This window comes from Haliaeetus leucocephalus, unplaced genomic scaffold (genome assembly GCF_000737465.1).
Source record: "Haliaeetus leucocephalus isolate CR32 unplaced genomic scaffold, Haliaeetus_leucocephalus-4.0 Scaffold153, whole genome shotgun sequence".
NCBI lineage: Eukaryota > Metazoa > Chordata > Aves > Accipitriformes > Accipitridae > Haliaeetus > Haliaeetus leucocephalus.
This window is the reverse complement of record NW_010972589.1, coordinates 170,155-196,496: the sequence shown is the minus strand read 5'-3', so window position 1 is coordinate 196,496 and position 26,342 is coordinate 170,155. Positions and strand designations below refer to the sequence as shown.

The following is a 26,342-nucleotide window of genomic DNA, read 5'->3' as shown; positions in this document are numbered from 1 at the left end:
CTGAAAACATAGCAAGACAAACATCTTTATGTTGATGTTGTGAACATCTGTCAGAAGGCATCCTGGAAATGCAGAGTAGCAAAATACCCCTATGGGTCTGTCGTGCATTTATGTATCTACTTATGTCTTCCTCTGACAGGTGTGGGCATTGCAAGCAGTTTGCTCCTGAATATGAAAAGATAGCCAAAACTCTGAAGGAAAATGACCCTCCTATTCCAGTTGCCAAAATAGATGCTACTGCAGCCACTTCACTAGCAAGTCGTTTTGATGTCAGTGGCTACCCAACCATCAAAATCCTGAAAAAAGGCCAAACTGTTGACTATGATGGTTCTCGGACGGAAGATGGTAAGTGCCAGTCCTTTGGAATTGCCTGTAAGAAAGCAAAAGTAGTATATGGTCTTGCTTCTTAATGTGACTATTTTGAAGGACTTCATCAAGTTACTTTATTTTAAGCAGAATAATATCATGAAGGCTGAAATGTTGCTTGTCTTCTCAATTGGCTGAATGCTAGAGGACGATTTTGCAGGTAGTGGGTAGTGCTGTTACCGATGGAAGGTTTCTAGAAGTATGACTTGACTAGAAGAGGAGGTAGTCTCGTGCTTGTTGAAGGATCAGCTAATAAGAAACATCTGAACTATACAATGATTGTATATAAAACCACTTTTTTTGGCTTAATGAATGTGTCCAACTTCAGTCAGAGGGGAAAAACTACCTTTTCTGTCTGTTTTGAGATGGAATTCATGTGCTACAGTGCTGCAAAGTACAGATCTGTGCTCTGCATAAGTAAGATGCTCTATGGGGTGAAGAGAAGACCTTGGCAATATCAACAATGAAGTAAAGCATAAAGGAGCTTGATTTGCCCTTTGAAAGTGTTCTTGTGTAAGCTTTGGTCCAAGACCATGCGTGCCACTCTGACTTTAAATTCTTGATGCCAACTCTTGCATTCGATTATGCCGTGGTATGATAATGCAAACTTGCTAATTGGGCTATTGAACTGTATTTCAGCAATTGTGGCCAAAGTCAAGGAGGTTTCAGACCCCAGTTGGACCCCTCCACCAGATGCTACGCTGGTATTGACCCAGGATAATTTTGACGACATTGTGAATGGTGCTGACATAATCCTGGTGGAGTTCTATGCCCCATGGTAAGCAAGAAGGCAGTCGCCTGTACTATCCTAGTACAGCTGGCCTGAAAAATGCTTGGTGACCTGTTTTCTGTTGTTATGCCTCTTTCAAAGAGGCTTGCCTTGTGTGGGGGTGTGTAGCTCTGGTGTACCTTAGTTCTAATCTGGACCTAGGATTGCATTACAAATCACTTGAAGACTAGACTGGATCTGTGTCTCAGCAAGGGGTGGTCTCCAAAACTTCACTGAAGATTCTCCTTATTTACTAATTTGGGAACACGTTGGGAGGTACTGAAAACCAAAGGAGGCTGATCCTTAGTTTAAATATCGCCTCTAAAAATGAAACTACCTATAGTAATGTGGGGCCAGACAGAGTCTAGCTTCAGGTTGGAGAGGCAAGTCTTCCTAGACTGAATTGTCCTTTGTATATTGAATAACCCCATTTCTACTTTCTGCATTCTGGAAGACTTAACTCCTCCACTTCAGAGGTAGAAGGTACCTTGCAGGACTCATGGCTTGTAAAAACTGCCCTCCCCTCTCCTTCCCTAGGTGTGGACACTGCAAAAGGCTTGCTCCAGAATACGAGAAGGCTGCCCAAGAGCTCAGCAAGCGCACACCTCCTATTCCCCTGGCTAAAGTTGATGCTACTGCTGAAACTGAGCTTGCAAAGAAGTTTGATGTTACTGGCTACCCAACTCTGAAAATATTCCGCAAGGGCAAACCTTATGACTACAATGGTCCACGGGAAAAATACGGTACTGCAACTTCTGCTTTTTCTTATTTTCTGAGGGCTTGACCACAAATGTTTTGACGTATCTATAGGATTTGCAGACTTGTTAACATCATAGCAATGGTAGTTGGGGAAACCTGAAAAACTGTGCTCTCGTACCTACATGGGCCAGCAGTATAAATTTGTCTCTAATCTTTATAACATCTTATGGTGGTACTATAAGCTCCTTTTAATATAAAGCAAGTTAAATACACATGGTGAAGCAGTGGCAGTATGAGTAAATGGGCAGCCTTTAATTGCACTGGAATGCACCATAAGGGCTGGCAAAGTGCTCAATATTAGGTTTTAGTAAGAAAGAAGTCTTAAGACTATCCAAGTAGAACTTTGGCTCATAGCAGGGTCAGGGGACAGGGTAGGGTCTAGAATTTCAGAAAGGAGAGAGACTTGAAAGATCAGCTGATATCCATGGAACTCATGCTTGGTCACCTCTTCTGAAACCAACTTGAAAGAGAATAGCCAGAACTGCAACTTAAAAACTTGGACTGAGGTCTTGCTGATTTGATCTTTAAGTTATTGTGGGAGGGCTGCACAGAAAGAAAGGTGTCCACAGGAAATGTGGTATTAAACAATGTTGTAGAGGGAATGCCTGAACCTTTCAGTTCAATAAATGTTCTAAACTTTTTGGGTGTGGGTTTGTCTCACAGGTATTGTTGACTACATGATTGAACAGGCTGGTCCTCCATCCAAACAGATTCAGGCTACCAAGCAGGTACAGGAATTTCTGAGAGATGGGGATGATGTCATTATCATTGGTGTCTTTAGTGGAGAGAATGACAAAGCCTATCAGCTCTATCAGGAAGCAGGTAAAGAATGTTTTAAAATATTAAAGAAAGGTATGTTTTGTTGATATTCTGCCCAGGACTTTGGGCATGGAGAGATCCTTTATTTCTGCTCTTAGTTCAGTGGGGGGAGGTTGGAGACGAATAAGAGGAAGGAGATTGAAGGGTGATCTTCCACTCGTACTCAAGAAAAGAGTTCACACCAGATTTTGAGGCTATAACTAAAGTATCAGCCAGTCAGAGGAGATACCTCCTCTTGGTATTGTGTCCCTAAAAACATGTGAACTAGAGAGGAGGGAAAATTCCTAGCTGAGGAACAAATCACAACTTCTTGGCTTAAAGCCTTGCTAGCTTTGCCATCTGCTATTGCTTGTTTCATCTCTGACAGTTCCAGAGGCTGGGCTTTGCCAAACTTGTTTAGTGAGGGGGGCCTGGAGAAAGAATCATCATCCACCTCTGGATCAGTTTAGACCATTCCTGGCGATGTTTATTCTTAAAAAGCCCTTTGATGTGACACATTGACGGTCTTGTTAATGATATTTGCTACCACACAGAAGAGGCTAAGCACTTGAAGTGCTCAGTCCCTTTAATCAGTCCCTGTGTCTCACATGATCAGAGAACTTGCAGCCACTCTTGGTTTCTGCCAGAGCCTTGAGAGCAGTGCGGGCAATTCTTTTTCCCCCTGGCTATGCCTGCTTCTGGGGCTGACGTCATTTATAGCTAGATGAGGAGCTGACTTGGTTGCTGCAGCATAGCAAGATACAGAACTGTTTCCCAGGCTGCCCCAAAGAAAATAGATTGACTAGGTGACCTTGTGGGTTCCTTTCCAGTGCTACTTTCTGTTATTTGAGGGGAATCCAAGAGGTAGGAGACTGATAAACAAATAGCTGTTTCACTGTACATGTTTTGGATGCAGTTCAAGGTTTTTGAATATGTAGAATAACTCATCAAGTAGAAGGGTTATTGAACAGCATTCAAATAGTGCTACTCAAATTGTATGTATTTCCACATGCTTCTCACCCCTGGATAAGAGCTGTTCCCCAAGACTCTGGGTTGTTCCATGTCCCATTGAGAATGGGAAGAGAGTTTCCTTGCAGCGCAGTCTCAAGATTTCAGTCAGAGGCTGTCAGTTCACTTCTTGATGACTTTTCCTTCTCCCTAACCTTAATTTTTCAGCTAATGGTTTAAGAGAAGATTACAAGTTCCATCACACCTTCAGCAACGAGATTGCAAAACTACTGAAAGCATCTCCAGGAAAAGTGGTTGTCATGCAGCCAGAGAAATTTCAGTCAAAGCACGAGCCCAAGATGCATGTTTTGGATCTTAAAGTGAGTAGCTGATCCAAAGCTAGAAAGTTTGTGTGTGGATTGAATGTTCTCTTTCTTTGTTTATATGAGCAGTTAGCATATTCCTGTTGGAAGTACTCCACTAGATATTTGAGGCAACCTGTTTGTCCCCTGAAATTGTATTCGTTTGTTTGAGAAAGTGTTATGAAATTAACCCAGAGGTTATGTATTCAAATAATAATTTACCATTACAATATTCAGTTTAAAGGTAGAGTACTAAATTATCTTTAGTGCTCAAGGATTTGAAGAATATGGTGACAGCATTGTTTATAACATGACCCTCTTCTTTATTCATGCATGCATGAATATTAGTTTTCAGTAGTGTAACAGCAATGCCACTTGAATCCATGTGTCTGAGCTTTTTTCCCAATTTTTTTAAGCAGGACTCTGCAGGTGGATCAGAGATTAAAGAGCATGTGCTAAAGCATACTTTGCCTCTAGTTGGTCATCGCAAGCCTTCCAATGATGCTAAAAGATACGCTAAACGTCCTCTAGTGGTTGTCTATTATTCTGTAGACTTTAGTTTTGACTATCGTGTTGGTAAGTTCGCTAAGATTACCATTCCTCCACTTTGGGAGGAAGCAAGCCTAGAAATTACTAATTGCATTGTGTTACGGTTTTTCAGCTACGCAGTACTGGAGAGGCAAAGTCCTGGAAGTGGCCAAAGACTTCCCTGAATACGTGTTTGCTGTTTCTGATGAGGAAGATTATTCTTCTGAAATAAAAGATTTGGGCCTGCTTGAGAGTGGAGAGGATGTCAATGTTGCCATTCTGGATGAAGGTGGCAAAAAATATGCCATGGAGCCAGAAGAGTTTGACTCTGATGTACTCAGGCAATTTGTGCTGGCATTCAAAAAAGGTACAGATTCTAAAATAGGGTTCTCTAAGCCATTTGCTTTATTTCCCCTTCCAAGAGTTTTTCCTGAGGCAATGGCTACAACAAAGTCATACGTGCAACATTACAGTGCTCTGGCTTAAAGCTTTTGGATGTTTCTTGCCTCTTTTCATTAACTTCGTTGCTTGGACTATGCTGTGGCATCTAGCTATATTCTAAAACTGAGGGTGTTTGGCAAGCCTAAGATGTTCTTGCAGCTTTGAAGTGTGAGCTGATCATTCATATTTGGGACTAGTGTAATAAATTGCTGTCTAATACATTGTGGATGGAGAGCCATAAAAAGAGGGAGAAAGGTTCTAGGGAATTGCGGAACAAATTGTTGCCCATATTTCACAAGGTTACTGTGCTGAAAGGTCACCAGCAAACTAGCCTATGTTTCATGCAGAAGTAATTTCATTTACTGGTGCAATGCTTTTACCTGGTGGGAGGATGTACTTCTGCCCTTTCTTGGGGGAGATTTTAAGGACTGCTCTTACTGTATTCTAACAGTGGTGTGTGCTTCCTTCTAGGAAAACTGAAGCCTATTGTGAAGTCCCAGCCAGTGCCAAAAAATAACAAAGGGCCTGTGAAAGTGGTAGTGGGTAAAACTTTTGATACCATAGTAATGGATACAAAGAATGATGTTCTCATAGAGTTCTATGCCCCATGGTGTGGACACTGCAAGAAACTAGAACCAGTGTATACTGAGCTAGGCAAAAAATACAAGAATGAGAAAAATCTGGTCATAGCCAAGATGGATGCTACTGCCAACGATGTGACAAGTGACCACTACAAAGTGGAGGGATTCCCCACTATCTACTTTGCTCCGAGGGACAAGAAGAACAACCCTATTAAATTTGAAGGCGGGGACAGAGATTTAGAGCAGTTGAGCAAATTTATAGAGGAGCATGCGACAAAACTCTCCAGAACAAAAGAAGAGCTTTAGATAAAATGAGGGTTGTGAAGAAAAATTGTTTGTACATTGTAGTTAAAAACAAGTTACTGACAAAACTTCATGAAAGAAGAATTAAGCAGTTTGGGCAAGGAAATTCTTGAGCAGTAAAGCAATTGCAGTATCTTTTTTTTATATGGCAGAAGAGTTTTTCTGGACACTGAACTTCTCTGATATGAATGTCTTACATTAGTTATGGTTTTGATCTTTGGAGAAAAATACATCCTTTATTTTTTGTGACTATCTTGAGCTTGATTATTTGACTCCAATGCAGCTATTTTTTTAAGTTAAAAGATACTACCAAAAAGAGAACCAGATCCCTCTGCCAAACAGATTTCTCTGTCTTATTTGTTGGTATGGTTACTGGGGGGAGCAGTGTTTTGAGCCAGTCTCTCTTCTGTTATGTTTCTGTATACCTATTCATGTGACTGTATCACTGTATTCATTGCTGAGGGTAAGAATGGAGGTTTTCTAAAGTGTGGACAAATTATTCAGTCCAACTGGGATAAGACACAGTGATTTACTATGTGCTCTAGACCTGTTTGCTTTTGCTTTGTGCCCCTCTGTAGAGAGGGTGATGCTAAAATAGCAAGTTTTTCTAATTTACGTCTCTTTTTACTAGTCCATATTTGACCCATTTATATCTTAGTCTTCCCAAGTATGTTTTGGAGTAATTGGAGTGTGGCAGAAAGAGGATCTAGTGGGTGGTAATGCTTGGATTCTGGTATTGGATCTGTGTGTTACTATCTCCTTTCCTTTTTCAGAGAGGAAGGTTTGGTAGTGATTCATCCTTGGGAAAGCAAACAGACATTCTGATGGACTTTATTCCTGTGGCAGCTACTGCAGGTATAAAGGATAATAGCATCTACTCTGTGCTCCACTTGGGAGTATGTGCATTTAAAAGTGGATTTTGATCTTGAATGTCCTAGTTTAGATACGCCCATAAATTTACGGGCCATGTCAGGATGGCAGGCTCATATACTCCAGAAGCACTGTCTGCCCCTTCTCAGAGCTGTGATGCTACAGTGTGTTCAACTTGGAGTGTCACTGAGGCAGTTTTGATACATACTTCATTTTGTGGGTAGTGCTTCTCTCCTAGCAGCACTGTTTTCTGTCTTGCAAAAGACCAATGTCATCAGTCTTCCTTCAGTATTTCCTTGTTGCATTAGTTTTCAACTTTTTGGAGGGTGTGCAAATCTAAAACCACCACCCAATATTTTTTCTTCTGGGGAGATGCAGTCTTCTGTGTAGCAAGGATAAACCCAAGTCCAGGAGGTAGCTATTAAAGTATAGTCCAAGGACCCAAAAGGGCCTGCAAGGGGGTGCATAATCCTTATCCTTTCCTACTGCACTTTGCATCCCTGTTGAGGGCACATGTGTCCCTGCTGCCTTAACAGTTCCTCGCTGACTGTTAGCAACCTACACAGCAAAGCATGACTATTGAATTATTCTTGCAGAAGTGTATGAGACTGCATGAAGGCTTTCTCTTAAATATCAATTTAGCTGAAGGTAATGAACAAAGCTCACAAGCAGATTATGAATGAAGGGGACAGTATTAAATCTCCATGGAGTGTTGGGGTGTGCTTGAATGCTATTCAGCTCCTGTTGTTTATCAGCAAAAGCTGGGAAGTGCTAAGCAACTCTTCAGGATCAGATCTCCATTGCTGCTTTGTGTTAAAGCAGTGTGATCATTCACTTCAGGCCCTGGCACTGTCAATCTCCTCCTTTCGTATTAGAGGGCTTTGTCTCCACTGTCCTTAAACGTACAGATATCTGTTAAGCTTAGGCAGTATTTCACCTACAAGACTCTTACTAAGTGCATTATCTTCCCATCATTTGCCATTTCTGTTTGCAGCTTTTCTGCAGAGCCTTCAAAGGCCATGATCTGTGATAAATGTCTTGTGCAGGCAACTGGACCAAGATCAGACTTAGCTGAGCATGAGCTTATGTTAGAGGTGACTTTTTTCGGCTTTATAAAGTATACATAAGCCAAGTAGCAAGTTCTGTCCTGTCTGCTGGTTAAGATCAATTCAGTTCTTCAAAGAAGCAGGCACAGACTTTTTAAACCAGTTCTTAAACATAGTTCAGTTTCTATACCTAAGCAAATACATTGCTTAATACTGCAGGGAACTAAACTACTCCTGCCTATTAGTTAGTTGCAGGCTTACATGGATTTATTCCAAACCAGGTGTTGTCTAACCAACAGGAGGATATGGATAAATATGGAACATGTGGAAGGGAGGGTGAAATGTCCCCTATTGGTGGTGAGGACTACAGTTAGGGCTGAAGCTCTAGTCTTCTTGGGACAGCAAGTGTTAAAGTTGAGCATAAGAGTTTCTTGCCTCTCCTTGCAGGTGCTAACTTACTAACATTGTCATTGCCAATGCTGTACTGTTTCTGTAGACTTCTTCCTCCCAGCATGACCTGACACCGCGCTGGATTCAAAGCAACCTCTGCAGCCTGCTGGGAGCCCTTGTGACAATAAAGGGCACAAGGCCTAGGGAGTGTCCAAGGTGTGCTTGCACAGTGTTCTTGCCATCTTTCTCTTCCTTGCCTCCACAAGTGGAGGCAGCCTGGTACACAGTTACTTCAGGGCTGTGCACAAAGACCTGAATTTTGTTCTGGAGCAGCAGTGCTTAAGTCAGAGCTGACTAAAGAAGAGGAATACACTTAGTTTCCTGACAACTGTGAGCTGCTTTACCCCAAGTAGGTTATTGGTTTAAGTTATGAGCAGTAGAGGGAATGAGGATTTGATCTACCCTTATACTAGCATCATCTGGCTGCATTTCCTGTGAGTCCTTGGCTGTGCCACACACCTTGGCATCTGCACTTCATAATTGATATATTTATCTTGATCACTTCCCAGCAAGATGAGGATGCTGTTGCCTCTCAACTTTGGGCAAAGTCATACTGGAAAGCAAACTGCTTTCCTTAGCTCCAGTATCCTGTCCCCTGCTGTGTGCACTATCAACATCACATCGACTTTCTGTGAAACTCACTGGGATGGCTACATTATTAGGTCTGTTATCTCTCTGTAGAGGGAGAAAGCTCTCTACCTGAAATGTGATTGGTGCTTTTTAAGTGGAACAGGTCATACCGTCTTTTGGAATTTAAATGCATTATGCATGTCTGCTTTTCCCTTCCTGGTGTACTAGGATGCTTTCCTAGGCATCCTAAACTCCACTGAAGTATTGCCTACATGGTGCTGATTAGCCTTTGTGTTCCCTTCTTATAGAAGAAAAAAAAAAAGCATGCAGTGCAGAAGGACAAGGGAGCTCCCCTCACTTACTCTTAGCCACAGCTGCGTGAGCATATGGCATCATTTCTGATTATAGTTCCAGGTGGAAGAAAGCCTGCAGTTTATGCTTCAGCACAGGGCTGATTTGAGTAGTAATAACAGTTCCTGGGTAGGCTCCAAGGAGCCTGGCCTGGTATAAATATCTCCTACACGTGCATCCTCTAGAAGACAAAAATTTTTCTGTCAACTGTAGTACATCTTTAAGTAGTCAGACTTGAGACTTCTTCAGGGCCAATTCCTTTCTCTGAAGGGTCAAGGACTACGGTAAGCAGCAACTCTAGCACAGCTGGTGCTACTTGAGGAGTGAGTTTGTACTGTGTCTGTAGGACAATGAAGGTGACAGTAAATACTGTCATGGGATCTTGATACTGCATTAAGTGCTAGCTTTTTTTGGTAGTAGAAGAGTTTGTTAACAGTGGAGGGACATGTCTCTCTTCAGTTGAGGTTATTACTTGGTTTCTACTCTAAAGAATTTTATACTTCAAAACTGTTAATTATGGTGATGCCTGGGTATGGCCCAAGATTTGGCTGGTAGCAAGCAAGCAAGGCACTGCAGAGCTGGAGACTACTCCACAAAGTTTATCTGTCCTCTTGTACATGAGGCTATGTGCTGAGGAAACAGGCTTCTGAAAAGTAGAATGTGAATAAGAATCTATCATACAGGTTAAAGGCTTTTCAGAAAGTAGCATTAACTGTAGTGGTCAGACCTGTGTCCTTTCTTTTTGTGGTAGGCAAGAGAAGCCACTGCAAGCTGTCCATGCTCCAGAAGGCTTTTTGCTCAGAGCCTGCATTGGAAATGGACAAGGATCAGAGGATTGAGTATTTGCAGTCTGTATGCTCAGCCCTTGATGTGGGGTAATGAGTTTATCAAGCCCTCTGCAAACAAGTATGTAATCCATTTAGTCAAGCTGGTACAGAGCCTTATATTAAGCAATTTGGCTTTGGTTTGCTGTGCTTAAGTTGCAAAACTCCCTTTATCACTGCAGAGCAGGGATCTGTGAGCAATCCTAGCTGAAGGCACTGAGATGCTGTAGCATCTTGCCTCAGTTGCCAGGCATTTTGGGGACTTCAGCTAGTAGTGCTGCACAGCCTGAAGTATGGATGTGTTGCAGGAATTGCTGCACATTGCTGCAGTGCATTTGTCAGGGGAGGGCTCCTAATTACCAACTACTTCTTTTCCTGCCTGGACCCATGGGATGCATGGTAAGTTTCATGAAGCCATGCAGCCATGGGCAGGAGAAATGTTTTCCTGGTATGCGTGACCTGTCTCGATATCTGTGCCCAGAATCCCACAGAGCTCACAAGTCACCTTCTTTTCTTTTAACTTTGGATGTTGCTCTACACTGAAGCTGGTTCCTTTAGACACGGCTGTGCATGCTCTAAGAGGCCACAGGCTGATGTCATGTTAACATTAGTGCTGGATTTTCTGTGTCATGAACAACTGGTTTTATATAAAGCCACTGTGCTGTTATCTGACCCTTTGCAGCATCGCTTTATGCACCATTCCTGAATGTCTGGACAAGCTCTGTATACACAATGAAATCTAAATTAGCATGCCTCTGCAGAGGCTTGGGTGAGACTGCTTGGGTCTGGAAGGACATGGCCATTCTCCAGTTTAATGTCTGAATATAGAAAGGAAGAGATTTGCTCTGTGAATTACCATGAATCCTTACATTAGAAAGGTGGAAGTTTCAGTGTCAGAAAAGCTGTTTGTTCAAATCCCAAGCTGTGTGTGTCTTGTTTAACAAAAAGGTAAAGGAGATAAAACTATATTTAATCCAATCATGCAAAGAAAACTCTTATTACAATCAGTAATCCAATACTCTGATGGATTTCCATGTGCTGGGGTTTTGAACAGCCAGTTGTTTCTTTGTAGTGAAAGCTGATGCTTGTCAGCCTGCTCCTGATTAATGCCCTCCTACTTGCTTTGTCAAAGTTATAGTAGCCTTCCTGAAACTCGGTACATTTTGCCTTGCAATAGGGGAGAATTGTTCTGCATTACAGCCTGGTAAATTGCTTCTCAGAATGATAGAAGCAGAGTAAAAGAAAATACAGCAGAAGGTGGGCTCAGAAAAAAGCAATTAACTCTAATTTCCATAAGTCAGAGAAATCAAGGCTAGACAGTACCACTTGCTCACCTATTCTGATTGCTTTACATATCAGGCCACAAGTTTTTAGCTGTTTGCTTCCCATATTCAGCCTAATAACTTACATTTAACCTTATACAGCTGTTAAAAAAAAAAAAGTATGCAACGCAAACAAAGTCCACAACTCTAAGTGCTGTTGCTACACTAACACTGATTTCTCAACCACAGAATGCGTTCAGGAAATGGAACATGCCTCTTGAAAAATGGTACTACTTTGAGTAAGGAAGGCAGTTTTGCCTTCACTTGCCATGTGAAATATTTCATGTGTTAGTTTTGCTAGTGCCTTTGGACAGTAGATTTCAGTTACATATTTTAATGTGGGGTTTGGGTCTTTTGTACTTTGAGTTGTTTTTTGTCTTTTACAGTCTCAAGATGATATAACAACTAAAGGATAGCCGGTAAAGCTCCACTAGTTTAATTAATCCGTAGCTCTTCCCAACCAGCAGATCTTCACAGAGGGCCTAGTGTCAGGTGGGTTGAGCTTTGTTCAAGATCCTTTCAACCAGCCTGAAGGAGCAGTAATAGAGCACATAACTACAGCAGATGCAAATCAAGAGGTGTTTATTGGTGTACTAACCAGTCCATTGAAATGTAAGTGGCCTTACTAATCTGCCTGCCTCTCTTTTTCTGAGATCACCCTTAATGTTCAATTTGGACAAACCAGTCACTCTTGAAATAGAAAAGTCACCTTTTAAATAAAAAAAGGTCACACTGGGCTTTGTTTTTCATTCTTTTCACTTCCAAGATGCACCACATGTATTAATGAGATCCTTGAAGCATGGTATTTTCTACAGTGGCACAGCAGTGCGTGTAAGAGCAGCACTTCCTCATACTGGAAGCTATCCAAAAGAACAGGTAAGGATCAAAAAGTCTTACTTTGATAACAGTGATGTGACAACAGCTTCAGTGGTAGGAGCAATTCAGTATTTGTTTGGGGTTTATTTCCTAACAAGGCAGCCTGTTGTGCTGAGAATTGTAGGAATGGTCAACCTTCATCAGACATACAGTACTTAAAAACTTCAGCCCGAGGGGATCCTGTTGAACTATGGATATATAAGGAACAAGTCATCCTGTTGGCTATGAAACACTGCACTTTGAAAGACCAGACCTAACTCATTGATGGAAAACATACTGCTTGGAAAGGAAAGAGGAAATTAGGATAATGTGTGAAGATCACTATGCATATGTAACCATGAATAACAGGCAGTACCAGGCAATACAGGCAATCATTCGTATATGCCACTAGCAAATACAGATCAATAATTATATAAGTGCAAGAAATGTAGGAAAACATGTAGTCCGAGAAATGCATCAGCTCAGACATAGAATAAGTAGAATGGTATGAAGATGTTCTAGTGGGAATTGTACATCTTGCACTACTGTTTGGGGATTGGGGGAAGCCACAAAACTGGTTTGGTTTGAAACCCCTTCTTCGTTTTCATCTTATCACTAGTTGAAATCAGTAACCACTTTAGACCACACATTTTTAATGGTGATAATGAATGAGCATTGTCTGACTTGAGAGGTGCTCCTCTAACAGGGAAAGAAACTAACAGCTAAATTTAATTGCTTCAGAGACTTTCACTTCAGCATGTCCTATCAAATGCATTCAAAAGTATATTGCTAGACTCATTTGTTTGCCACCAGAAAGGAATTGTTATGTGGTTCTCTGCTGCCTATGACACTTTCTTTCTCCTACATCAAGTTTTCTTTCTTCTCTTTTATTAAATTGAATCCAGTGTTAACCTTCCAGAATAAGAAAGATACAGCCAGCATTATGGTGGCAACAAAGTTTTCCTCATCCCAAGGCACAATTTATTAAATCCAGTAGAAGACTCGGTACCTAAAAATTAGGTGACTAGTCCCTGCAATGGAATGTAAAGTCTGAAGTTTGGTATCTGGGATGCACCTACAGGGGAAAAATCTTCCCAGATGGGGAGAATTAAGCAACTCAGAGAAGATGCAAAACAAACAGGGTGGTGAGTAAGCAGCAATCAAGCTCCAGGCTATGCTGAGGAAAGGGCATGAAAGCTACCTCTCTGTCAGGCAGATTTCTTGAGGTCACGGGAATGTGCTTGCTTGCAGTCTGTTGTGATCCTCAGCACAAAACTTCCTCTGACATTTCCCACTGAAAGATTTCTCTTTAAGCAGGAGGTATGACCCTCCATGATAACACTGGTTATAGCACCTGCCCAAGGTCAAGGAGACGTCTTCCCCTTCCTACAAATGCTCAGATGTGCATCTCTTGAGACTATGCTCTAGCACTCTACCCATCAGAGACAGCTAGGCTGTCGCTTCTGCTGCATCTGTTTAGAGAAAAAAAATAATTGTTGGGTTAGAGAAAGAAAACAAGACTTTACTGGATAGCTGATGGAAAGGACCAGCTTACTGATCTTGTTCATAGGGTGTGCAGGTCCTTCTCACTCAGTGCTTAGATCTGACCTGCATTACACTGGAACAAGGCTGCCCAGGAGAGCACAGCCACAGGCAATGACTCAGCTACTAGACCTGGTGCATGAGGCTGCTGCTCCCAGCCTACCCAGTCTGTATGGCTGTGGAGGAAGCTGGAGGGTACATCTCCTTGTCCCTGCGTGCACAGCAAAGCAGGTGGGAGAGAGGGTGGTTTGAGAACTACCTCTCTGTGCTAATTACTCTGGGGGAAAGACTTCTGAAGGTAAAGGGCTTCAAAGGAAAGAGTTGGCAATGAGGAAAGGAATTATGGAGCTGAGAGCAAGAAAAAGAAAAGAAAGGAAAGAATGAGTGAAAGAGAACAAAGCACCAGTAAGAAGGGGAACATAAGGAGAGATGAAAAAAACAAAGAGGTAGGAAAAACAAAGATAGTGAGAATGTTGTAATGCAATACTTAATCAGCTGTCTCTTCTTACTTTAACTTCCAAAGTCAAGATTTTTTTTTTTTTTTTCCCCAAAAGAATGAAATGTCATTTTCTGGTTTGTTTTCCTCTGTAAACCTGCATTATTTCTTTATCTGCATTAAAACACGAGTTCGCTCTTTATGTAGTAGTTTTGAACCCTGTTGGCACATCCTTCTTTTCTCCTTATATGCCAAAACTATTGATAGCTTTAACTTCCAGCCCCCACCCCTGGTGATCTGAAATAATCCAACAGACTAAATGTACCTTTAGAAGTGCTGCAGTGTGCTCTGAAACTCCCTTTATCTGACCAGGTATGCTTTCAAAAGTGAGGTTCTTTTGCTGCTTCACAAAAAATACTTAGCAATACTTTTAATTGTGCTAACTAAATTTCATGTATTCATAAATGTGTTTGTATTCATAAAGAAATAGGAGTTAATTTTCAAAAAACAAGTTGACTACTACAGATATTTCCATTTTCCTTAGAAACCCTTTGTTTTTTCTGAGGAAGAGCAAACAGGTCTCTGCCCATTACTTCCAAATTACAAAAAAATCTCTAGTTTTCTGTGCTGTCCAGCCTTCCTTCAAACCACCTTTAACTTAAACATGCCCTGAATTCCTCAATCTTTGCCTCTCCTGAGGTGACCAGACTTTGGATCATCCATCAACCCTCTCTTCCCACAAAAACTCACAGTTTCTCTTAACACACGCAAACCTGATATGCTCTTGGGTTTCCCCCAGAGCTCTAAACCCCCACAATTTCTGACTCGTTAAATGCCTTACTTGCAGTAGACCCAGATTTGGCACTGGCACTATGCTGTGAATCTGCTTCTTGCCCATTTCCCCACTCACAGCCCTGGGAAAAGGGGTGCAAAGGCCAGCGAGCATTTTGGCTCACATACCCAGCTAAAGGCAGGGCTGTGGCTGCAAGAAGCATGGGGAGCCTTTGTGGCTGAGCACCTCTACATCCTCTCCGTCACCCTGGTCCCCAGACAGGCAGGAGCGATGCTGGCCACAGTGCATTGCGCTTAGTTATCCCAATGCAGTTAGGGGCCATAAGGTGCAGTTACACTTTATGTAGCAAGTTGTCTCAAAGGGTCATCTCTGTCAAGAGCACCCTGCTGTGCTTTTGACATGTCAGCAAATTAATTTAAATTAGCAGAATATGTTCTGTGCTTTGGAGGCTGCAGGCAGCGCTAGGCAAACTGAACGACTGAGAGTTTGGCTGGAAGTGTGGATATTTGGATCGAAGTGTGGTTTGCTTTGAGCAACCTGGTCTGGTGGAAGGTGTCCCTGCCCATGGCAGGGGGCTTGGAAGGAGATGATCTTTTAACGTCCCTTCCAATGCAAATCATTCTACGGTTCTATATATTGACAGGTACTGGATTCTTAGATATTTAAAAGTGCATTTTTTACTTTTTTGGGTGCTTTCCTTTGCACTAAATCAAACTGAGAGACTGCTAGTGGTGGATGAAAAATGCTGTGGGGTCTGTTCGAGAGGCAAAAGACTAGTCAAGTGCAGTAGTGGGAAGGGGGGAAAGAGAGAACAAGGAGATCAATCTGTAACTGACTGTGAACAATCAATTGAGATACCCCACTACCTTCGGACCAGCCGAGTAACTACTTCTACCCCAAACTTATTTATACCTCGCTCATTACGCTACCTCTCAAGTTGTGGCTAATGCCGGTGCGGCGTTCTTGGTTTTCCCCCGGAAAAGCACTCAGGTCTCGCATTCCGTCAGCGCGACGAAAGCCACAATTACAAAGAAAGGCCTTTAAGTACCGCAGCAAATCTCCCGGTCCCGCTCCCTCTGGGAGGCCACGCTGCATTCTGGGAAGGCAGTATGCAAATCAGAGGGCCCGCCTCCTGCGGGGCCGTGTGCAGCGCCGCGGGAGGCGGTGCCGGGCCCGGCGGCCTGCCGCGGCGCCGGGCGGCAAGCGGGGGTGGCTTTTTTCACGTCCCGTCTTCCTTCCGTCCCCGACTGCTCGTTCTGCAGCTTCCCTGTCTCCGTACCAAAGCGGTCTGCGGGTCTCCTCCTTTTTATTTATTTCAGTTTTGGGATTCCCCCCCACCCCCAGTTAAGTCTCGCAGTTTTTATTTTTTTTTTCACGAGCTGGCGGTTTTGTTTCCACATGTCTGTAGTGTGTTTTCGTAAGAAAATTAAGTATCATACTTATGTATGCACACAATGGCTGCTCGTTTGCGTCTCCTTCCATTAGCTTGTTTTAACGGCTTTGACAGATGCGATTACAAAAATAATTCCATTTGTACCAGCTAAGTGAAAAGAAATGCCTGACTGGAAGAAAGGAGCTCCTGGGCACCCTGATGGAGGGAAGCTCCACAGTTTTCAAAAAAGGTATTTCAAAAGAAGGCCTGTGTACATGCTTCAGTTATGGGAAGAGCTCCCTTCAGCACTGTCCAATACCGAAAATCTGTATTAGCTCACTGAGAAACTTGACGAGCACCAGAGGTAGCCCAAGGTGAGCAGCAGGAGCACACGGTTAGATCAAGTTGGGTATGGGACCACCCCCACCTGCCAAAAGCAAGCTGTTAGATGTGTTTGGCCGCAGAAAGGAGCTTCATGTCTGAGAGCCTCCCTTCACTCTTATTTTTCAGCTGCTTCTGCATGTAACGAACAGAGGTATCGGTAAGCGCTGATTCATGTAATTAATTTTCCTCTGGGCTTCTCTGTCCTTTCTCAAGAGGGCTGCTTTTGCTGTGGGAATACAGCCCATCTCTTCTGCCTAGGGGAACCCCGGGCCAGACACAGCTGCATTCTCTCCTTCCCTAATAAGTGGAAGCAACTGGTAGTTAATCTCTCTAATCACTACCTTTTGCCTTTCCCAAAGGCCTGTGATTATTGCAGGAAGAGGTGTTTTCCTGGACTTGGAGGGGTTGTCAGATTTTTCTCTAAAGGCCTGTGGGTACTTGTCTCCATTGGCCATTAGGTCTGGTGTCATTCTTCCTCAGAAGTGTTTCCATAATTGACTTCGCCAAATGCTTCCCAGGTCAGTTTCTCTTCAAACTCTTGAAAGTTTCCTTGGGTGTCAGCATACCTTCTGGTGAAAATCTGTCCTGGATAAAGGATGGGCAGGAGAACATACAGCTTTATCCCCATGGCCCTACTCTGGTGAGTGTATAGTAAGATGTAATATGCCCAAGCTGCATGTGATTTTCGTGTTCACTGCAGAAAAGACACAAGTATTTGATTCTTTAAGTTCCCAGTACATACGCAGGAGGAGACTATCTGGCTCTCACCCATTGCTATGTGGTCATAATGTGTCCTCCTTATCCTTTCCCAGAGCCACAGCAATAGGTGCTCTTCTCCTTCTGTGGCCTTGCAAACTGTCACTGCAATTGCTATTGCATGACGCATCCAGAGGAGCCCCAATGAGAGTATGAAAGTCTGATGAAGTAGATTGTTAAAAAAATAATGGCTCCCTTGGATTTGGAGTGATCCGTGATTATGGACAGAAACATGAGAAAGGTAAAACTGACTGTAACAGGAAAGGAAATGCATCATTCTGTCAAAAAGACAGCTTTCAGAAGGGCTCTGTGTTACATAAAGAAATCGGCTAGATTAACTCTCTCAACAGCAGTAAAACCTGAAACACAGAAGATGGTAAAACAGAGAGAAATCGTTCAAGAGCTACACTTGCTGTACATGGTTTGGAATCATATGATAAATGTTCCCTGCATTTTCCCCTGATTGTTTAGTTTTTGTAATGCTGAAGATACCCATCCAAAGAGAGGTAGTAAAAGGGTGGGGACTAGCAAAGGATAGGGGCTTAAATGTTTGGGTAGATTATGGGGTGGTGGTGGTGGTTTTGGTGGATCATGGGGTGTCCCTGCCTATGGCAGGAGGGTTGGAACTGGATGATCTTTAAGGTCCCTTCCAACCCAAACCATTCTATGATTCTGTGATTACTGGTAGCAATGTTTTGACTTTTTGGTTTGGAGCAGGAACTGCAGCTTTATTAGCTATCCAAAACTAAACCCTTCATATCCAATCTTTATCTTGCATTTTCAGAGCATGGGCTGCAATTAATTTAATTGTCACGCATAATCGCTGAGATGCTAAGCTCCTGCATTTTGTTATTAATTTATTAATTCTTCTCTTCTTCTCTGAAAGTTTTATTATATGTCATTACTACAAATTGAGTAAGTTCTAGTCTTTTTGATTTAGTCTGGGTTTCTTTTTTACTTGCTTATCGCGGACTCAGATCTCTATCTGACCAGCTTTCTCTTCTGGAACCAATTACAGGAACACAAATCAGGTCCAACTTGTTGCCTAGTCCTCCTGCTTACAATGAGAACTCTACAACAGCAGAAAGTATTGGAAACTATTTGGAGTCCATGGTGCCATTCATTGTGGCTACAGAAATTTTCATAAAGAAAGAATTGTTTGCAAAATGGTTTATTTTGTCCATACTGTTTGGCTTCTCTGAAACTTGTTTTTTTTCAAGGGAATGTTTCACTGTACTGTAGCTGTTTTATTCCAGCTAGCATGTGCAATAGGTTTCCGCTTCATTTTAGTTTTATACTTGCTGATAATTAAATCCATACCTTCAGTAAGTGTAAACCAATATTGCTTTATTAACGTCAATTACTGTTAGCTATTATTTACATCGAAAAAGCACCCACATGTCTCAACAAAACCAGCACCCCCTCTGACAAACAACACTAAAAACAACAGGCAAGAGACACTTGCCTGAAAGCTCCTTAAGGCAGAGATTTAATGTGCTCCAATTTACATCAGCTACGGTCCTTGGAGTATTCATGGGGCTAGGACAGTGACAGGGAATGATACACGCTTATTGCATCACGTTCTTAAAGTGTATGTCCTTTAGATGTGTAACCTGCCATTGTTTTAAATTGGTAGGGAACGACTTCTTAAATTATAGATCTGTATTTTCAAGACAACAGAGAAAATTATTTCATGTGACACTGTTAGCAGCACTTCCTTCGGAGGCCAAGTAAGATTTGGTTTTCCCCTACTCAGGATTTCAGTCCTAAGAGAGATAACCTGTATCACTGTGAAAACATTTTGTGTTTTCTGGGGTGGAAAAAACCTGAAGTATCTGGAATTACACAACATGTCTTTTTTTTTTCTTGCATAGCTTCCATACAGTTTAGAGTTTTGGAAGACTGTCTTCCCATTGGGAATTAATTAAAATGACTTTATTTAGTCCCTGCGGACTACAGGGATTTGTATATTGAGAGTCTTCTAACACCTTTCTCTAGGGAATGCTTGTTGAAGAAATAGCTCAGCTTTTTCAGTGGAGGGAATGATGTTGCATGTTTGCAATTATTATTTCTTACACTGAGCATCTAAGTTAATACTTCCTGAATTCAGTTTAAACAAGAAAACAAACTTCTAGTGAAAGGATAACTTTGCCTAGGCAGAAAGTACTATGTCTAACTGTACTTTGAGCTATGTTCTGTTCAAAATGTTTGTTTTGCTTTAATGAGAGAATTTTGTAATCTGTTAGCCTTACGCTACTTCTGTAAAACACAGCTAAAAGAAACTAAGTAAATTTCACAAGAAACTTGGTCATATCACGAGGAAGATTATTTTTACGTATTTTTGTTTACCACATTTGACTCTTGCAGGTTTATGGTGTAGATGTTGTGGCCAAACCGATTATGATTAGTGTCTAAAGACTGATGTGGAGGCTAGGAAGGCAACAGTTTTCCTTTTGCAGCTTATTTTGGGGATAATCCCCTTCCCTCCTGCGCAGGTGTAGATAAACCTTTGGCAGAAAAATAGCAATGTTTCTGTGGCACAAAGACAGGCTGTCCTGCAGAAAGTAAAGGCGTAGTGCCTGGCAGAGCAGGCACCGCACCTGTGTAGAGGGGCAGGGATGCATGGAAGGCATCAGCTGTAAGCCTGAGGAGTACACCGCTGCCACACGAGGAAGGGCTTCCCCCAGTGAGTTACCGTCCCGGCAGGCAGAGTGGGCTCTGCCGCAGGGTGGTGGGGCTCCGTGGCACTGCGGGAGGGAGGGTATTTCCCTCTCTACAGGGCGAAGGAGCTCTCTAGCATCTGCCTCCGGGACTGGGATTAATGGATGATGACTGGATTTTGTCTTCCTGGTGGAAATTTCGGTGGTCTCAATTAAGTTACGTTAACCTTTTATTCTTGGTCTGCTGAACTCTGTGGGTCTGAGATGGAGAAAACCAGTGGCTCCATAAATAAGCTACTCTGATCCTAAAAAGACCTATGAGTCTGGGAGAAGTGATTAAAAATTCCTAATGAAATTTCCACTTGGGTGATCAAACTAAGAGCACATGATTGTGTGTGAAAGTGGGAAAAGGAAGAGAAAACTCCCCATGAAAGCAGAGCAGACTAGAATCATATACTGTAAAATAATTTTAAAAATATTAATTCCTCTGAATGCAGTGATGAATAATGCAGGCATCTTTCCTCATCATTGTGTACTGCCCAGGTTTTACTGAATATCTCTGCGGTAACGCAGATTTTACACAGGGCTTTGCAGAAGAGTGGGACGGGTCAGACACAGCCTCTCTCACCCGAGGCATGGCAGCGGTGACACTGGGCCAAAGCCAAAGCCCAGCCCCGCCGGCCCCACAGAGAGGCCCTCGGGCAGCGCACTGACCACAGGACTGTGGGGAGGCAGGCAGTGCCCCGGGATGAGGCAGACCCCAGCCGGGTCCAAGGAGGCGGCTGAAAGCTGGGATGAGGCAAGGAAGAGAAAATGGTGGCCAAGGCCTGGCCGCCATAGAGCAGCTGGGGGCCATTGGCAGGACAGGTGGGCTGCTGGCGTGAGCGAGGAGGTGCGATGGCAAAAAAAGCCCACGTCAAAAAAGCAGGGGATGCTTCCTGCACCTCACAGAGGCACCCCGCTTCCCATCGGCTCCCAGCTGCCACCCTGCCCCTTGCAGCACCACACACGGGCCTGGCCCACCGAGGCATGGCTGCCTGCAACATCAGCTGGTCAGGCTGAAGCAGCATGGGGGCCTGGCTTGAGGGCGAGGAGGGGGCTTCCCCGAGGCGTTTGCAACCCCTTCCCCCCGAAAAGGCAGGATGCTGAGTTTGGAATCAGCTTTGTAATTTGTGCCAGCTTGGCAAAATGCCTGCTCGGACGCCTGTTATACAAAGGTGGATGTTGCAGCATTGAGCAAACAGACAGCCTCTCCGCTGGGATCCCAGTGGGCATGGCTGGATGGGCAGCAGGTGCCTGGTCAGCAGCTCAGCAGAGGTATGTCTTGCATATTAACTCCGATAATTGACACCAGGCTCCCAGCATTAGCCCTGAAGCGCATATCTCTTGGGATTTTGAAGGGCTGTGTCCCTGCAGCAGGGAGGGGAGGGCTCACCGGTGTGGAAATTTTTGAGGCCCCATGATGGAGACAGAGCTGAGTGTTTGCAGCCACCACACCCACTGCCGGGCCGGGAAAGGGAGCACAATTATTACCACATTGATTAACAGTGCTAAGTTAAATATTAACATGTGGGAAAGGAGAGTTACCGGAAGGATATCTTTGGCCTTCATTAAGAAAAAGCTTCCACACTCTGGGAGAAAGGATGTAGTGAAATACCTGTAGGGGGGAAATTGGGAACTGGTAAAGAAAATCCTGAAGGGGGAAAAAAATATGCATATTGGATTTAAATCTATGACAGCATGCAGGTTTCTACTGGTATATTCATGTCATTTGGGTTTATGGAGAGGTAAGTGGTTCTTAATTTCCAGAGCTGTGCCTGCAGAGCTCATGGTGCAGTTACAGCTTGTGAGCACAAGTGAGCTCTCATTGCCTTTGCATGTTCAGCCTGTGATCACAGGGGGAGGAAGGTTGTGGAGATGGTAAGTTTGCCTCTGCAGCTCAGTCCCCGGAAAGAACCTTTTGTTCGTACGCTATGTATTTGTGGGGCTGTAAGGCATTTATATGGTAGGCATAGCTGAAAGGAAGGCAGTGGAAAAAGCCCAGAGGGGTATGGAAAAGAAAGGTAAACAGGAACAATAGCATTTTACCCAGCAGGCTTCAATAATTGAACAATGAATGCAGATTTCAAATAGATGGGAAATGCTGATATAAAGAATCTACAGGAAAATGAATCTGTAGGGGCTGAGGATATATTCCTCTCAGCACAATTAGCATCTCACAGCTGACTTAAAAAACACCCGAACACATAACCCCCCAGTCTAGAAAGAGGGGGCTGAGATGGCTTGAGGCTATGAGCTTCAAGCTTCAAGCAATCATCAAAGAAATATTTGAGGCTTATGATGACCAGAAATTAAATACCTTTCTGCACAAAACGAGGGCCTCCACCTTGCTCAGTTGCTGTATTCTCTGATAATCAAATGGCACATTTGCTTGAAGCACCTAGAGCAGAAGTTCTTGTGTCTTGTATGTGAAAGATTTAGGCAGCCATCGCTTAATTTTTGGTGTTTATCCTTTTGACTATTCTGTTTCATTAATCTGTGAAAAGCATGCTTGAAGCTGTAAGCATGATGTATTAGAAATGAAAACCATATAATTAAAGCAGAATCTCAAGTGACTCCTCTTTCCTCCTCTGCCCCCAGCAGCAAGTAACTTTCAACTGCCATTGCACAAATGCCTTTGAAGCACAGTGCCTGTGTTGTTAACAATGGTAAAAATCAAGTGAGTAGCAGGCACTGGCTTCTCAAAGAGACTGGAGAAGAAAGCATATTCCATGAGGGATTAAGATTAAAAAATGTATTCTTGACTCGATGCTCATTTATTCCAGAAAATCAGAGGCTAACAAAAAAGACTGTCAGCTTACAAATTAAAGGGAGCAGGACCTACCAAAAATGTTAAAGTCACTAAAGCACTTGAAAAAGCAGAAGTGGCATGAGGAAGGTTGAGTTACATGTGTGTAGTGTTGGAAATTTTCCTGAACCCAGGCGGCTGCATCCCTGCTTTGTCCTGCCTGGTGGAGCTCTATACAAACATTATTTCTATAATGTTTGATTGCAAGTGATGTTAAAATAATGTGGAACTTCAGCAGCAAAAGACTAGTCTAGTGCAGCAGTGGGAGTGGAGAAACAACAAAGAAATCTGTAACTGACTGTGATCAATTAATTATAAATACCACTGCCATCGGACCAGCCAAGTCAGGCTGCTTCTCGGAAAAGTATTTATAGCTCTGAGACTGGCATACTATTTTTGTTATGATGGTCTTGCTAGCATCCTGGTTTTGCAGAATCAAATTGTTGTGGTTTTCTCTTTTAAAAATAATGCAGCTGTATCTCTCTTAAAACCCAATGTGTAATATATTTTGTGTAGACCTTTTCCTTTAAACAACAACAGACACTGTTGCATGATGGGTAAGTGATATGCAAAGAAGCAGCCTCGAGTCATAAATTGAAAAGCGCTGAAGAACAGTGCTGTTGTCTAGTTCTTTTTCAAGTAGTGAAGCAGGCATTACAGGTTACCTCTGATGGGGAAAAAAACTGTTTTGAGATAATCTTTAACAAGTGAAGTGTGCAGGATTTCTGTGAGCAGTCCTGCACTGAGTACCATGCTCTGCACCCACATTTCTGCATCTGCAGCCCTCCAGAGACAGACATGCAGGGTCACACACGTATCTATACTAATATATTCTTTCAGTTAACGTCTGCTGTAGCGTCTAACACCACAAATACCTTTCTCTGTTTGAGAAGGGCTGCTGAAGCCTTTATCTCCCTGCTTCACAGCACATCAGTGCTCCAGATGAGGTGGAAAGGCCAGTAGCAAATAGGCATAGATAACAGCCAGATCTCAACAGCTACCAAGAAACTATTATTGCAAAACAGAACTTTCCATTTAGGGATAAAATAAATACCTCAAATACCTCAAAAATGTCATCTTCTTTTTCTTTTTTTCCCTCCCTTCTTTATTTTTTTGCTGATATTAGAGCGAAAGTGCATCAAGGAGAGAACACATTGAAAAGGTAGCATTTCAGTGAATGCTCTGCTTGCAAATGAAATCAGATGAAGAAGAATCTTCCTCCTGCTCCAGCCACTCCCACACCCACCTGCCCCTCAGCAGTGCTGGGATAACTGCTTCTGCAGCAAAACCCCACACCCCTGGGAGAAAATGGCCTCAGTTTTGAAAACCAAAAAACCATGTAATATGTAGAGGGCCCTGGTTAGTGCAGATCAGCTCAGCCATACAGTTTACAGTGCAGCTCTCCAAAAGAGCACAACTGTGAGGGCAATGAACTGCAGCACCGGGGCAGGAGTTGTTCCACCCTCCAAACTCAGCATCTCTCTCACTGCTATTTCATTGTGTTGCAGTTCTTTTCACTGTCCTCTTTCTGGTCACCTAGCAAAAGAGACCTTGCAAGGAGTTCCACAGCCTCTTCTGCTGACCTAAATCTAAGCTCCTGAGGTCACACCTTTTCTCCCTCATGTCCTGGTTGCATAGTCCCACCATCTCCCTTGCATCAACACAGCTAATCCAGGAAAATGATACAGTGGCAAACAACACTTCAAATGTTACCTTTTCAGCCTAATGAGTTCAGTGTGCAACTGCACACTGAAAGTGAGGAAACAAGGGAAGGATGGAATTGCCCTGGAAAATCTCCAGGTGCCTGACTTCAGATTGTCTTTAAATTGCTGTGTGTGCAGTAGCTCACTGTCTCATCTGAGGAGTAGGTTAAATAATCCTAAAGAAAGCAAGTATCACTCCTACCGATTTCAGAGAGATTGGCTTAAAATATTCTAGAGGCTCAACTCAGCTTGATGTCTATGATCTATCAGAATTCTTTGGGCTATAAAAAGTGAAAATACAGACATTCCTTGCTCTCAAGCCAAGCAGGCTGCCAGAATAGAAAATGGAATTATTTTCTAAAATTTGGAATAATGTCTGAATTTCAAAATTTGGGCTGTTTTGCTTCTGTATTTATAATACTAAGTTGGAACCAAAAGAAAATGTTTCAGCTTTATTGTAGAGAAATATTGGTATCCTGATGGCACCACAATTAATGGATTAATTTCTTCAGATCAGTGCTGTGCTTTCATTCCAATACCCACTAAGTGCCAGAATTTTTATATTCTGAAACTAGATAAATCAGGAAGTGAAGAGTCATAGTTTCATCCAAATTGTTCTTTCTGAAGGCACATCAGTCTGTTGTGCTTGAGACCCAGCAGGTTCAACTTGGGTCAGAGAAAGTTTAGTATGACACAAGCAGGGGCACTGAAGCAGTGTCTCTTTCATGGGAAAGTAGTGTCCAGCCAGCAACAACAACCAGATCTCTTGTCATTGGTCTTCCTCCTCAAACTGAGGACCTTTTTACCTTTTATTGTGGTTTAATCCCAGCTGACAACTAAGCGCCACACAGCCGCTTGCTCGCTCCGCCCTGGTAGGATGGGGGAGAGAATCGGAAGAGTAAAAGTGAGAAAACTCATGGCCTGAGATAAATCCAATTTAATAAGTAAAGCAAAAACCATGCATGCAAGCAAAGCAAAACAAGGAATTCATTCACTGCTTCCCATCGGCAGCCAGGTGTTCAGCCATCTCCAGGACAGCAGGGCTCCATCATGCAAATGCATAATTGGGAAGACAAATGCCATCAGTCTGAATGTCCACCCCCCTTCCTTCTTCTTCCCCCAGCTTTATATGCTGAGCATGACATCATATGGTCTGGGATATCCCTTGGGTCAGTTGGGGTCAGCTGTCCTGGCTGCGTCCCCTCCCAACTCCTTGTGCACCCCCAGCCTGCTCGCTGGTGGGGTGGGGTGAGAAGCAGAATTCCTGATTTGTCAGGAAATCAAAAGTGGTTTATTTCCTCCTGCAGAGTTCTTTTGGCTACATAAACTTACTGAGCAGAAAGGGAGGCAGGAAAATAAAAGAGCATGTCATTTTATAAAATCAGTTAAAATGCAATGCAAGGGATGCACACATAATTTGGAATGATCCCTGAGATCATATGCTTGATATTATTTGACTTGATAAAGTTGTAAATATGTTTGGTTAGGGATTTGTTTATGCAACACAGTTCATTTGCACATGTTTTACATCAGTAATATTGTATCCAGGCTTTTCAAATAAGTGCCTAATCTAACAACATCTTTTTGAACTATATGACAGTTGGAACCCATTTCACTTGCTACTACTTCAAAATCTGTTTTGCTGTGGAATTATTTCCTTCAAAGTTGCAAAATTGGGCTACTCTCAGCTGCCTCTCAGTGCTTT

General features: G+C 42.9%; 1 protein-coding gene across 1 annotated transcript in view; it reads left to right on the top strand.

The window, feature by feature from the left end:
* PDIA4 (protein disulfide isomerase family A, member 4) overlaps positions 1-6,189 on the top strand; it is a 29,121-nt gene extending 22,932 nt beyond the window's left edge. Inside the window, exons 3-10 of the mRNA XM_010562067.1 lie at positions 140-345; positions 1,006-1,144; positions 1,673-1,878; positions 2,558-2,716; positions 3,869-4,020; positions 4,422-4,578; positions 4,664-4,897; positions 5,443-6,189. Of these exons, the coding sequence (XP_010560369.1) occupies positions 140-345; positions 1,006-1,144; positions 1,673-1,878; positions 2,558-2,716; positions 3,869-4,020; positions 4,422-4,578; positions 4,664-4,897; positions 5,443-5,858 (1,669 nt within the window). The 3' untranslated portion in view covers positions 5,859-6,189. The remainder of the gene's footprint in view (positions 1-139; positions 346-1,005; positions 1,145-1,672; positions 1,879-2,557; positions 2,717-3,868; positions 4,021-4,421; positions 4,579-4,663; positions 4,898-5,442) is intronic.
* Positions 6,190-26,342: the final 20,153 nt, after the last annotated feature.